At 46.5% G+C, this 14,286-nt stretch overlaps 2 protein-coding genes across 3 annotated transcripts in view; both read right to left on the bottom strand.

Annotated features, from left to right (window-relative positions):
- The window catches only part of FGF10 (fibroblast growth factor 10), a 525,855-nt gene that overhangs the window by 167,662 nt on the left and 343,907 nt on the right, over positions 1-14,286 (bottom strand). The window lies entirely within an intron of this gene.
- HMGCS1 (3-hydroxy-3-methylglutaryl-CoA synthase 1) lies at positions 75-11,306 on the bottom strand. 2 transcript variants are annotated; one of them, XM_021553901.3, is made up of 10 exons: positions 11,156-11,306; positions 6,413-6,870; positions 5,921-6,046; positions 5,241-5,405; positions 4,370-4,538; positions 4,080-4,250; positions 3,157-3,263; positions 2,697-2,822; positions 2,261-2,424; positions 75-1,863 (listed from the first exon to the last, which is right to left on the bottom strand). In XM_021553901.3, the coding sequence occupies exons 2-10, from the start codon at positions 6,858-6,860 to the stop codon at positions 1,771-1,773; spliced, it is 1,569 nt and encodes a 522-aa protein (XP_021409576.2). In that variant the 5' UTR covers positions 6,861-6,870; positions 11,156-11,306; the 3' UTR covers positions 75-1,770. The 2 variants fall into 2 exon arrangements, with proteins under 2 accessions (XP_021409576.2, XP_021409575.2); XM_021553900.3 differs by lacking the exon at positions 11,156-11,306 and adding an exon at positions 8,046-8,099.

The raw sequence follows: 14,286 nt of genomic DNA, 5'->3' as shown, positions 1-14,286 counted from the left end.
GAGCCAGCTTCCTCTTTCCTGTTAAAGAAAAATAAATCCATCCTAAAAAACCAAGTCAGCACTACTCCAACAGATTTCAAATATCTCAAACTTTATTTTAATAAAGGATCAGCCTCACAGACATGTGAGACCTGTGCCAGTAGCTCACTTCTTGGCTTGTCCACTGCCAGCAATGGACTTTGTTCCATGACAGTTTGTTTTACAGGTGCTAAGATTAAGTTTCATGAGGGCAACCTAAACCAAAATACTTGCAAAAACACTATCATCATGCATTGCTCCATCATTTTCAGCAGAACAAACAGATTAGTATTCATCAATTTATAATAAACAACTATTTTACCAAGGCTTGACTGTACAAATACAGCAAGTTATCAAATCCTAGTGAGTGACAGGTAATACAAATACTTCATTACACACACACACAAAAAATGTAATTAACAGAAATAATTTTTTGCTACTTTATATTAGATAATGTAGCTTTGTAGAATTAGCAAAGAAATAAATTCATTGAAACTTCATTCTGTACATTAGTTCAACTTAAATATATATATACATATATATGTATGTATGTATATATATATATATTACAAGCTTAAAAGGCTCATATCATAGTTCATTTCCAATCTGGGCTTTAAAAATCTACCAGAATGGACTCCCCATAACCACTGTAAATCTATCTACTGCTTGCAAAATGGATAGCTTTAGCTCACACACTTAGGGAAGGTGGGAAAGAAATAAAAGACTCCACTCCTACAGTATTACCAATAGTGAGAAGGACTTCAAAGTACAAAGCCAGATTCAAAGCTAGAAAGTCTTTTGGAAATGTATTATATAAAAGACAACCAACAGACTAGCATTCCAGACAAAGTCACTCTCTTCGTTTGCCAATTAAAACAGCTCCACAATAGCTCTAAATTTTATTTGATAATTCTGCTATCTTGGATATTCTATTAAACCATCTATTATTGTGTCAAATGAATGATCCCCTTTCTTTAGAATAAAAAATTTACTACCTCCCTTCTTCATTGTCTTTCCTGTCAGTCTCCTGTGACTTAAATGGCAGGTATAAATCACAAAAGCTATTAGGAGGAATTACATAGTAACTAACACAGTGGATCACAGAATTTCTTCTAAGAAAACCACTTGTCAGCCTAGCTGTTCTTGATCCAGTCACTTTGACAGGGAAGAGAGGCTCTATTCCAGCAATGGATGTTCTTAGTTCTGTGCCTGTCCCAAAGTAATGGGGTGAGGGAAGCAGACTGGGAGATGAAAGGGAAGGTGATAAAGTGAAAGAGAATTGCAGTATTCAGAAGGTTGACTGCTTATTGTCAAGGCACTGAGAACCCTAACATTAAAAGCTTGGACTGTTTTGCACACACTTGAATCTAGTAGAAGTTAACAGTGTAAGTTTCAAGTCATTTTACATGGAAGAGCAGGCAGAAGATTCCTTTTTTTTTCCTTTCTGTGTATGGAGATTTTGTAACAGACTACAGCTGCTTCTCAGCAATTAAAGTTCAGACATTTTAAGGAATCCCCACAGCACCTGGCAAGCCCTTCTATCTCCAATATACTCCTGATTTTAGTGTTCTGAAAATACTACAAAATCAGCACACCATATTATGATGATTTTTTTCAAGGAGCCTAAACAGTTTTTTCATGCTCCAATTAAGTACTAGTGTACACTGAAACTTCAGTGTTACTGCAATCCTTTTTCTCTCTCTCTCACCCTGCCCTCACACCTTGTTTCTTTCCCCACCTCACAGAGGTATCTTAATGCTCCCCATTGGAAATGGCAACAGTAACGCCTTCAGATTCTGTTGTTGCAGGGATTCTTGGCACTTTCTTAGCAGGGCTTGGGATGTGCTAAGAAGAAGGGAAAAAAAACATTAAATACAGTTTTCTAGTTCACAGACATTCATAGTTCATGGCTAGTCCAACTCTCAAACAACATTCATGCTACAATGGATGGCTTGGCCTTAAGTCAATCAAATTGGTCATGCTTCATGCAAACAGATCGTGTGAGAAGAGCCAGTTTGTTCCTCTTTCATTCTTGTGCAGTTTAGTTCTTTTTATGATGAAATGTACTTTTTAAAATTGCCGTTTCAACTTTTTACTTCTGGCTTGTATGTTACACGTGTTAACAAAGTATTCAATGTAACTTGTAAAACCACTTCCTCTTAACATACATGCACATGCTAAGACAAATATGTAAATGGTTCCACCATTTACATCAAATTTTAAAAGAGTGCCGAGTGTTCACCTCATGAACAACGCCTGGGTGGACAACTCCAACTCTTGCTTCCAGAGGTCCATCACTCATGAGTGGGCGCCGGGCATAAGTCCTCCTGTGTTTTTCATCCACACGCACAAGATACCATGTTCCTTCAAAGAGATCCTCCACTGAACACTGTGGAATATAGTTGGCTGTAAGAAAGGGAATAACACATTCTTAGTTGTTTCCTGGTAAGAGTCTCACCCAACATAGGCCTTTGCAGATTGGATGCACTGAGACAGAAAAAAAATAATCCACCATTTTTGCTTCAGACATGTTGGGCGAAATGAACACAAGCTACTTAGAAGCAGAAAGGGTTGGACATTTCCTTCGTTCTACACCCCCATCATTTAAAGTCTGGCGGATTAAGTGATAAGCATTTTGCTCAAAGACTAGGAATGATTGACATTTATTAGGTTCTTACCCAAATGATGTGTTTCCTGTCTGAGCTTCATGTTTTCAGCAAAGACATCAGGTGCAATACATTTTCTTGAGTCAAGTCTTGTTTTAAGATCAGAAAGGCTAGCAGTTATTTTGTCCAGTGCAGAACCTGCAATATAGAACCATCATGTAAGGTAGAGTCAGTACCGAGAACTGCACAGTAGTATGTGAACATACAAAGTACTTTGCATTATAGAATCTGAAGTATAAATCATTTAGAATATTCCCAATTACCAACTCAATATGTTTAACAGAGTTTGAAGACTATTATTTATTTGTTCAAGGAGACACTTAAACACTCCCTGGAGCTGGACATTCTCAGTGTGGCACTGCTGTCATTAAGGAACTGCCCTGCAGGTTTCCTTATGCTAGTAGGTTGTGCAACAAGGCATGAAGAGCAAGCTGAGCAAGGGGGGCAGATGACATCACCTCCAGTCACTCACCAGGAGTGGCATCCTGTGTGACCCTGATGGAATACAGGGTAGCAGCAAAACCAGAGCCATATGAGAACACACTGATTCTCTGTCCCGCAAGCTGCTCTGGGGAGTACCTGCAAATCATACAACAGCTTTTTGAAGTCAGAACTAAGCCAAAGTTCCAGTTCTAAATAACTAGAAACTGCATCTAGCTTTGAAAAAGCAATCAGCAAATTACAGTGTCTATAAAACCCTATACACATTTAGCATACTATGTGCATAAATGCTGACCTTAAAAAAAACCAAATTCAAACACTGCTGTTATGTGATGAATTTGAAAGCTGCCTAGAGCAAAACATACATGAGAAATGCCCAAAATATGATGAAGGCAGACAGATTTCACTCTTAAGCAAACTAAAGCCAAAAAAATGAAGGCATCTTGGAAGACAATATCAGAATAAAGAAAAATAAAGAAAAAAGAAAAAAAAAAAACAAAGAAAAAAACCCAGGAGGAGTGGTTTAATATAAATTTAATATGATTTTGTAAAAGGCAGTATTTGAAAAGAAAAATTAATTTACTGCTTATTTAATTTGGCTTTACTTATTATAGTAAGACAGAAAAGACATTCAGATTTTTTTCCACTTCAGGAAAGTTTCTAGAGGAAGGAAGAGGGGGAAAGTTGGAGCTGAGAACAGACACTACCTTACAAATAAGATACTACTTTGCAAGGCAGTAAGCAGCTGTTTTGCAACAGCTTCTGACATAGGCATTTTCAATCTGTGTGTCACCTGAACTGAATATATGTGCAGAATTGTGTTTTAACTTCAGTTTTTCTGCTTAAGGCAATCTCACAGGAAAAGGTTTGCTAGATAACGCTTTTACGAAAGACTTTCTGAAAAAACTTCTTATGACCTTATTCATAAACACCTTTTCCCAATTTTATACTTACTGAGCTAGAAGAGAGGCAAGGCAACCATAGACTGAAGGGGTATACATATTTCCATTCTGATTGGATACAAGTAATGAAGCTTTGGTTTTCTGATTGAAGAGCTCTGCACTAGCTTTCATAAAAGCTTTTTCCACATCTCTGTCAAAGTATGTATCTTCAAGTTTTATATCCCTATTCAAAAGACAAAAAAAAAAAAAAGTTCAGAAACAGTTACTAAATAGCAGAAAGTAAAAACACACCTTGGATGTGTTACAGATTGTGTGGACAAGGAAGACAGCAGCCATTCTCACCTGAAAGCTTCAAGACCACTGAAAACACCATTTGCTGTTTCTGGGCTCTGGTCACTGAGAAAGTCATTCAGCAAGAGTCTAGCCACAGATTTTTGTACCAGTTTACAGTATGGAGAATGGAAGATCATGAATCCAAAGTCATTCAAGGTGAAACGTCTGTCTGTCCCCTCTGGAAGTGGCAGAAGTGTTATGTTACAACCTCTATTTAGTACTCAAATTACAGAAATAAAGCAGGGAGCTGGCAGGACACCAGTCATTGTAACATTGGTATAGCAGAGACACAAACATACAAGTAACACTACTGCTGTCAAGTGCACTTTAACACACTGCACTGCTTCTTTTTAAAAATTCTTTTTTTTACCACCTTATGCACCAGCTAATGATGTTTGCTCTTTCTCTAGAACAAAAAGCTATGTTTAATAGGGTCTCTGTATTTCTACCCAGCATTTTGACATAATAATCTACTTAATTTGCTTCTCTTCACACTTATGCCTCTTAATATAATTGAAGCAATTACTAAACATATTGGGTTAAAAAAAAATCAGTATAATTACAAAACATTTAAGTATTAACCTAAGTTTCTTAAAAGCCTGGATGGAGGTGTGTAATAGTATGCTTTTGACCAAGGCATTATATCTTACCCCAACAAATGCCTGTACAGACTATTGCTTACAGACTGTCAGGAGTTTAACCATGGCAGAACAAAAATAAATAATTTCTTACAGGAGAAAGCAAATATTTCAATCACTTCAGAACGTACAAACATGAAGAAACTCAGAGACTAGTTTTTAGATCAGATACTGAAACTGCCTATGTGGTACACACTCAAGCATCTGCCAGTCTTGCAGTATCATCAGGAGAGGCTACGCACCCTTTTGCCACTGGGCGTGGATTTTGTTGCGATAGACGGTGTAGCAGCGGTCCAATGCACTGAGGTAGCACTGTATGGAGAGCTTGCCATCCACTACAGGATATTCAGAGACCATGTCTGGTTTATAGAAGTCGTACGCATGCTGCATGTGGGTTCCACGCAACCCTGGTGACAAAAATCGACAAAAGTTGAAAATTAGTTTATTCAGCTGCTTTGAGTCAATTGGGATGTGTCAGTTGACACATGTGGGAAAAGAAGCAGTTTTGGACCCAGTTCAGCTGTTTTTCATGGCACTTCTGGTCTTTTAAGGTAAGATTTCACACAGTTCTCCATAGCCTGTAAAGCAATGTAGGACTGAGCATGACAAACACATGCAAAAAAAGATTGTCATATTGTCCTAGAAGTAGAATGTTGTTTTATTCAGCTCTAGTATTACTCTTATCAATTGTACTGGAGAATCCTCAAGGAAATAAACAAATAGGAACATCTCTACTTGTTCCCTGCTGTGTCCTGTAACTGGACTTGGCTGAGTTAGCCCAGAGCAAGAGGAGACACAGAACAACTTCTGACATTAATGGGAGTTAATCTGCCACTTCAGCAAGGCACAAAAACCAGGAAGATGCTCTAGGGCAAATGCAGTAATCTGATCTGAACAGTGTATGTTCTCCCACAGGACTAACCTCTCTCCAGAATCAGGGGTGCATTTGGGCCAACCAGCATGGCAACAGCACCAGCTCCCCCAGTGGGCCTGGCATTTCCAGAGGCATACACAGCAATGTCTCCAGCCACCACGAGGGCATAGCGTCCTGGAAAAAACATAGGAAAAATGGTGAGAAGGAGCCACAAGTCTGGTACATCTTAACATCCACCAGCAATTTTACACTAGTTATTGAGGACATGACACCAAGAATAAAGGGCTCTTCAATTTTGACCTTTCTCCCACATTTCAACTGGCAATCACCAAAATTTACAGAAGATGTTTACATTAGTTGCTATGTCATTATTCATGTCATGTAACTGAAGTGGCAAATGCTCAGTGCATTTAAGACTTTAGAAGAGAAAAACAGTTTACCCTCTGAATTTTGTTTATATGGTTAAACATGACCACTGTCATTGTAGGGCAGGCTGATATAAGGATGATATAACTTTTCAAGAAAATACCCCTGACTTACCATCCCAGGAACTGGACTCAATCCAATTAATAGCATTAAAAAGAGCAGCAGTGCCTCCATAGCATGCATTGGTGGTGTCGATTCCTTCTACATCTGTATTACCAGACTCTTCAAAGAGCTGCATCAGGACAGTCTTCACAGATTTTGACTTGTCAATTATAGTCTCCGTTCCAACTTCTAATCTCCCAATACAATCATAGGAAAGGTTATTCCTCTCCATGAGCTTCTGAACCACGGTCAAGCAGAGGGAATTGATATCCTCACGGTCAGAGCAGAACCCCATCCTTGCCTGGCCTAGCCCAATGGTGTACTTCCCAGCATCCACGCCATCATACTTCTCCAGCTCTGTCTGGTCAACATACTGAGAAGGAAAATATATTTCCAGTGCCACAATTCCCACATCTTTGGGCCAACAGGATTCAGTATTCACTGGAAGAGACCCAGGCATCGTGGCAGATCTTTAAGGAAAAAAAAAAAGAAAACCACAAAACCACATGATTTACTCACATATATTTAGAGGAGCCTACTTTTAGTTCCTGTAATTGTAAGGAAAAAGTTGTGTTGCGTGTACTCTATAACATCATTTGCAGAATGCAAGCCTTTGCCTCTGGTGAAGCTTCAGTACAAGCATACTGTAAACATCATTAGTTTTATAAGATTTTATTAAGTGAAAATACACATTTCAGCCCTGGAGATGAACAGAAGTAGGTTAAACCCAAGCTATATTTCTGAAACAAAATACACACCAAGTGTTAAGTGTTTGAGAAACTAATGTTCATTATCTTACTTCTGTTTATATGCAAAGTATCAATTTTGCATATAACCATGCTAGAAACATTGTATATTTTTATTAGCATTCCTAATTGAAAACCCTTACTAGGAAATCACCATCTTAAGATAGGCCAGGACTCTTCAAAATCATTTTTATTTTTAAACAAAGGTTACTTTGTTTTGTTTACACTTGCAACAAGGCAGAATTATTTCTGTGTGGGGTGGCTCTTTTAGTTTTTGTTTTCATGAGTTGTGTTATTTTTTTTTTTTTCTGTTTGTTGCAAACTCTATTCTGGCATTCCAGAACACTGGATAATACCACACGTGAAGGAGTATCTCATGAGCTGAGATGAACAATGTTCTCCCTGACAGGACGAGTTTCCTTATTCTAACCCCACAACTTTCCTGTCGCCACATTTGCGATTTACTACTCCCCAAGGACACACTGCACCCCATGACTTCAATCCTCCCTCCATTACACAGCCCGGCACCATCCTCCTCAGCTTACACCCTGACACGGCACTCGTCCCTTCCGTGCCCGGCTCCAAGCTTCCAGAAGCCAGAACCAGCTGCGTAAAGGCACTGCGCAGTTTTAAGCAAAAGCACCAATTTCGCCTTGCTTGTGTCCCGTGCTGCCGCCCCCGCGCCCCGGCAAGGTTATCCAAAACCCACCCAGGGGCCGGGCAGGAGCCGCGCAATGTGCCAAGAGGGTGCTCAGCGCGCCGCAGCCCCAGGCTATAGGCCACGCTAGGCTAGGCTGGGCTAGGCCGAGCCGAGCCGAGCCGAGCCGAGCCGAGCCGAGCCGAGCCGAGCCGAGCCGAGCCGAGCCGAGCCCCGCGCCCCACCGCCGCCCGCCTCTTACACGCTGCGGAATCCCATGGCCGCCTCCTCGGGCGGTGCGCATGCGCGCCGCGGCAGCGAGCGTGCGCCCCGCCCCGCCCCAGCGCGGTCGGCCCCGCCGGCTGGCACGGGGCAGAAACTCCCTCAGGAAGCAAAACTGAATCCGCCAGCACCCAAACCCCCGGTGTGGGTCGGCTTCCTGTGTGATCTTGGCCGTCTTTGTTATTTTGGACAAGCCCTCGGCACTTCGCTTCTATTTGCAAAGCGGAGCAGTGTCGTATCGCCGTATCTTGTTCTAAAGTCCACTACACAGATAAAAAAGCCCCAAACAGCCCACAAACTGAGCAAACCCGTAATTACTCTTGCCTGCTGGAAGCTGTCGGGCAGGATTTGGAATTTGTTACGGTACAGCAGCAGGCTGATGCTGTTTGCGGAGCGGCTGAACCACAGGAGAGCGCCCGGGAGCCGCGGGCAGCGGGGGATGGCCCTGCCCCGCACCGCGACCGAGTCACGGCACACAGCAGCGCCGGGACTAAACCTGCCGCCAAGAGCTGCCTCGTACCCCAGATCTGCACAGCCAATGCACGAAGACACTTTCTGGCTCCCACCTGAGTGTAGATACACTGCCCACAGAGAGATCACAAGGTACCAGCTGGGAAAAGCGCTTTGCATTTCAGCTCTCTTTCTGACACAAAACATCTCGGTTTTTTTTTCAGAAAGGAAATTCCAGCTCATCAGTGCCTAGCAGCCACGGTGAGGGTGGCCACGTCGCCAGAGTAGAGTTCATTGCTGCTCCAAGGGCCAGAAAGCTTCAAGTTGTAGGCTGCAGAAAATCTCAAAAGGCCTAACTTTATTTAAGATTTATACAGAAATCATTGAATAACTTGAGTTGGAAAGGAACTTGGAGATAATCTCATTCCAATCCCCCCGCCATGGGCTGGCACACCTTCTACTAGACTAGGTTGGCTCAGTGTATCCAGCCTGACTTTAAGCACTTGCAGGGATGTGGCATTCACAGCTCCTCCGGGCAAACTGGCCAGTGCCTCACTACCCTCACCCTAAAGAATTTCTTCCCCATTATCTCATCTAAATGTACTCTCTGTTTGAAACCATTCCCCCTTGTCCAGTCACTACGCATTCTTGCAAGAAGTCCCTCTCCCTCTGATTTTTAATAAGCTCATTGTAAGTACTGAAAAGGGTGCAGGGAGGTCTCCCTGAAGCCTGCATGGAGCATGTAATGGGCTTGACCAATAATGGGCGTAGGAGAACAGCAGCTTTTAACCAAGCAGTGAATTACTGGGAAAATCACGCAGTGAATTACTGGGAAAATCAGTATGCTGAAAGGAATTACATTATTGATGAGAGCTGATGAAAACCAGTGTTTTCTGTGCTTGCTACTTTGAGGTGCCAAAACTGGTATTCAGTTGATTTTACTTGCTGCAGTAGTGTCATCAGAAAACTTTATGTAGAACACAACTAAAGGGTGGGTGTTTATTTTGTGTTCCCAGGCTCACCAAATACCAAGCTCACCAGTCACACCTAGAGTGGCAGTCTGGGCTGCCAGGCTGTGCTGCCATGAGAAGCACTGCTTTGTAAGTGTACTCTGACCACTGAAGGAAATGGGATATATGACACCTTAAGTCAGTCATTACAGGGAAAAAAAAAAGTTTACTCAGTGTAAAACAGACAGTCTTTTCTCTTCCTGGTCAAACAACAGAAAAACATCCTATCATTGAGTTTTTACTGAAAATGGAAACCGTCTCAGAAGTAGGATTTGTTTTAAAATAATAACAAGCCCAAATTCTTTGATTCATGGAAATGAGAAACATGCTTTGTTTTGTGTCTCCTTATGGTTCTGCTGGGAATGAACGAGAAGCATAAGACAAGCCACTTCTTTCTGCTTGTGATACCAGAAACATGTTCACTTGTAAACACCTGGTGGCATTATTGTCTTTCTTAGGAATTTGAGCGTATTACGTCAACGAATTGCCTGTTATTTCCCTCCTAAGTTTTTAATTCTAAAGGAACACTTTACTCAAAGGTAGGAAATAAGCCCCGGCCTTGTTTGCTGTAAGGGATGCCTTTGGCTCCAGAGGAGCCGTGAGACGGGCCGTGCCCGCGGCAGCTGCGACGTGACCGACTCGTCCCCGCGCGGGCCCTCGGGCGACACCGCGCGCACGACACCCGTGCCGCCACCAGAGGTCGCCGCGCCCGCCCGGGCCGCTGCCACAGCCCGGCGGGACGCTCCGCTGCGGGCGCCGGGAAGGGCCAGCACGGGCATCCCCGCGGGATGCTCGCTCATCGCCGGGAGACCGGCAAACAGCGCAGAGCCGCGGGACGGAACCTTGGCCGCAGCCGTGCGGTCCCACCCAAGGGGATGGCGGCACATCTAACCACAGGACTCCGTCACGACACGGCTGGGCGCCGGAATGCCCACACCCTGCGGCAAACGCCATCAGGAAAGAAGGCGGCGGTATCCCCTGGGGCAGCACCTGGCTGCCTCCGCATGGGCGACGGGTGGTGGCATGGGCAGGGAGACACGCTCAATACGCTTTTCCCGGCTTGGGGGTCGACGCTGTCGCGACATTGGGAGGCAATTAAGGGACACACCGAAGGCTTCTCGGCTGCCTCCGAGACGGGGGTAGAACCCGGCGGAGCCCCGCAGCAGCCGCTCAGAGCAGCTCACACAGCCGGGGGCCTCCCCCGAGCGCAGGACAGCAGGCAGCGGCCGGGACTCCCATTCCGGGATGCGGTTCCTTCGGGACGCACCTGATTGCCCGGGCAGGGAGCCTCGCTCGCTGCACCGCCCTACGGGCCGTGATGCTCCGTACAGCGGCTGGCGCGGGATGCAAGGTAACACCTAAGGTAGGACGCCCTGACGCACCTTTTTTGGGTGTATTTTATCCTTTTTTTCCCTTTTGCTTCTCGTTTTAAAAATTGTTTTATTCCCTCCTTGCCCCGCTACGGGCGTTCCTCCGAAGGCGCTCGCATCCACTGGAAAGCCGCTCCCAGCTATGCCGACCCTGCGTGCGGCTCCCCCTCCAGCCCCGCCGCCCTTCGCGTGCTTCCCCACGCGGCTCCGCAGCCCTTCGCCCCCGGCCCGAGTGTCTCCGCGGCCACAGCCGCGCTCACCCGTCGGAGGTGATGGCTCCCGGTGTCGTTCCCGGTGTCGTTCCCGGTGTCGCTCCCGGTGTCGCTCCCGGTGTGACTCCGCACGCACTCAAGACAGCACCAGCCTCCGGCGGGCGTGCGGCCCCTTTAAGCAGCCGCGCCGCCCGCCGCCCGGCTCGTGGTCTGAGCGGCAGCGCTGCCCGCCAATCACAGCCGCGGACTCCCCATGTCCCGCCCCCCGACCGGCGCGCGGCGGGCCGGGCGGGCGGGGGGAATGGCGTGAGAAAGTGACGCGGCGTGGGCAGAGGGCGGCGCGCCAATGGGGACGCGGCAGGGGCGGCGGACCCCCAATGGGAGCCGTGCGCCGTGCGGCGACAGCCAATGGGAGCGCGCGGCCGACCGCGGGTGAGGGTAGGAAGGGCTCGGGCTGGGCGCGAGGCGGTTGCCTGGCAACGGCAGTGTCCGCGTGTCCTGTCCCAGCCGCACGCAGGATCCCGGCCCGGCCTGATCCCGGCCCGGCCTGATCCCGGACCGGCCTGACCCCGGCCCATTCCGGCCCCGGCCCGGCCTGATCCCGGCCCGGCCTGATCCCGGCCCGGCCTGATCCCGGACCGGCCTGATCCCGGCCCGGCCTGACCCCGGCCCATTCCGGCCCCGGCCCGGCCTGATCCCGGCCCGGCCTGACCCCGGCCCATTCCGGCCCCGGCCCGGCCTGACCCCGGCCCGGCCTGACCCCGGCCCGGCCTGACCCCGGCCCATTCCGGCCCCGGCCCGGCCCGGCCTGATCCCGGCCCATTCCGGCCCCGGCCCGGCCTGATCCCGGCCCGGCCTGATCCCGGACCGGCCTGATCCCGGCCCGGCCTGACCCCGGCCCATTCCGGCCCCGGCCCGGCCTGACCCCGGCCCATTCCGGCCCCGGCCCATTCCGGCCCCGGCCCATTCCGGCCCCGGCCCATTCCGGGCCCGGCGTGTCCTGACCCCGGCGTGCCCCAGCACCGGGGCTCGCACGGGGCTCTGCCAGCAGAATTGCTTCACGGAGGATGTGATGGATATCCTGCCCTGCCCTGCCCTGGATCTTCCCCTAGTATTTTCGTTCGAGCTCGTTAAATCCTCCGTGTGCCAAGCCGCATATCATGGGGTTGCTGCTGTCTGACAAATTGGCATTGTGTGGGTTCCCGTGCCAGCCTTGCTTGCCTTTAGGCCGTGCCATGATTTATTGCCACCTAATCCATTGCTGCACGCCCCCAGAGACCTGGGAGAACAAACTTCTGTTGTATGATGGGAAGCTGCTTGGCAAAAGTCAAAAGCAAATTCTGTACCCCGGATAACTGGGTTGTAAACCACTGCTCAAGTCAAGGAAATGTACTCCCAGCTGTCAGGTTCTCTGAGATCTGACTGCTGAAGCCAGCAGAAGACACCAGCTTGCTCACCTCACTCCATTCCAAGGTGTTAAACCACCATCTTAGGGGCAGGTAAAAGCACTGCGAAATGGAAAAGCTATCATTTAAAGTGTTAACTCCTGTCCTGTTTGTTTAATCTGTTTTAAACTAGCAATTGTTTGTTGTGCCATTGTCGTGGAAAATCATCACAGATTTGTCACATCTGTAGTGTGAGGATTGAGAAATACTACTGAGAAATCAAGAAAAGTTTTGCTTGCATGTGCTACCCTGCAGTCTCCTGATAAGCTTGTGCCAGTCACTGTTACATGCCAGTTCCATTTGTAATTCTGAAAAAAATATGTTGACAAAATGCAAATTCAGTAGGTGATGGTGTAGTTACATCATGTAGACACAGTTACCTCCTTTGCCTACAGACAAAAGGAACTTGTCAGGAAAGTTCATCTTCTGTTCTGGGACTCCAAAACTTCAATTCCTTCTTCTTTTCCATTCCTACCCCAATTAAAAAAAAAAAAAAAAAAAAGAAACAAACAAACCATCACCAAACAAACAAAACCTCCCACCAAACCAAAACCAAAACAAAACAAACAAAAAACAAAAACAAAACCAAAGCAAAACAGAACAAAAAAGACCCTAAAACCCCCTACCAAAAATCAACCAACCAACCAAAAAGAACCCCTCAAAACCACACAATACCAAAAAACAAGACCTAGAGCTGTATCCTTGTTCTAGACATCAAAATGAGCTCCTATACTGGCCTCAATATTCACTTGGTGGCAAAATGTTTCCTGCCACAGGGATGCCTGGATTGCCCTGGCTTTATGGAAGAGGTGCTGGGGAGCAGACGGACTGGTCCACTCCTCTACTGCCTGGGGACTCAGCTGACTGTGCACAAGGCCAGTACTAGTTCCCACACCTCAGGTAGCCTGGAGAAAGGAGTGTAACGGAGCTGTAATGGAGCTGTGGCTCCTTGGCCACCTTTCCCTTTCACTTGGGAGCTGTATTCAAACTTGGGCCGTTGCCAGAGGGGCACCATGAATGTGCCTGTACAGCGTGCTACAGCCCTTGCTGATCCTGACCCAGTGACTTGGCTTCCTACCTTCACTTCTGACCTACTCATCTCTACAGACTTGACTGAAAACCTGGACTCTTGTTTGACCTTGTTTTGCCATTATTGGCCCTTCTCTACATGTTTGTTTGGGCACTCTGAGAGCCTGCCCTTGGTGAGGTCACTGGCTTGCCTGCTGCCTTGTCATGGCTCTGGCTGCCCCTGCTCTTGCTGCTCCTGGCCATGAAAATCTGCCCACCTGGGAGCCTGTTCTCAGGTGGGGGTTTTTCTTCTGATTAATGTCTTATTTGCTTTCCAAATGGTGAGGTCAGAATTGGGTTCTGCACTTTTTTTTTTGGATGCATTTATAGTATAAATCTTATACTATAGATCTTAAAAATGCGGAACTTCTACAGATGTTTTAAAGAAACCATACCAAAATTTTTAAGTTAGCTTGGGGAGGTGATCCATATTATTGCTTTCTTTCCCATAGTCTATGTATCTAATCTCTAGAGATTTTACCTGGTCTTTACACTGCTAGAAGCATTGGTTTTGTCTCCTCAGGATGTTATGGATCCAGATGCTAATTTAAATTTATCTCAAGTCCAGACTTCTTCCTCTTACAGACTGGTTTGATGACTAATTCTTTATAGCCTAAAATTCTTATTAATCAGTGCAATTTATTGTATAATTGTTGTCAACAGTGT

This window comes from Lonchura striata, chromosome Z, assembly GCF_046129695.1.
Source record: "Lonchura striata isolate bLonStr1 chromosome Z, bLonStr1.mat, whole genome shotgun sequence".
Classification (NCBI taxonomy): domain Eukaryota; kingdom Metazoa; phylum Chordata; class Aves; order Passeriformes; family Estrildidae; genus Lonchura; species Lonchura striata.
This window is presented reverse-complemented; position numbering and strand designations above follow the sequence as displayed.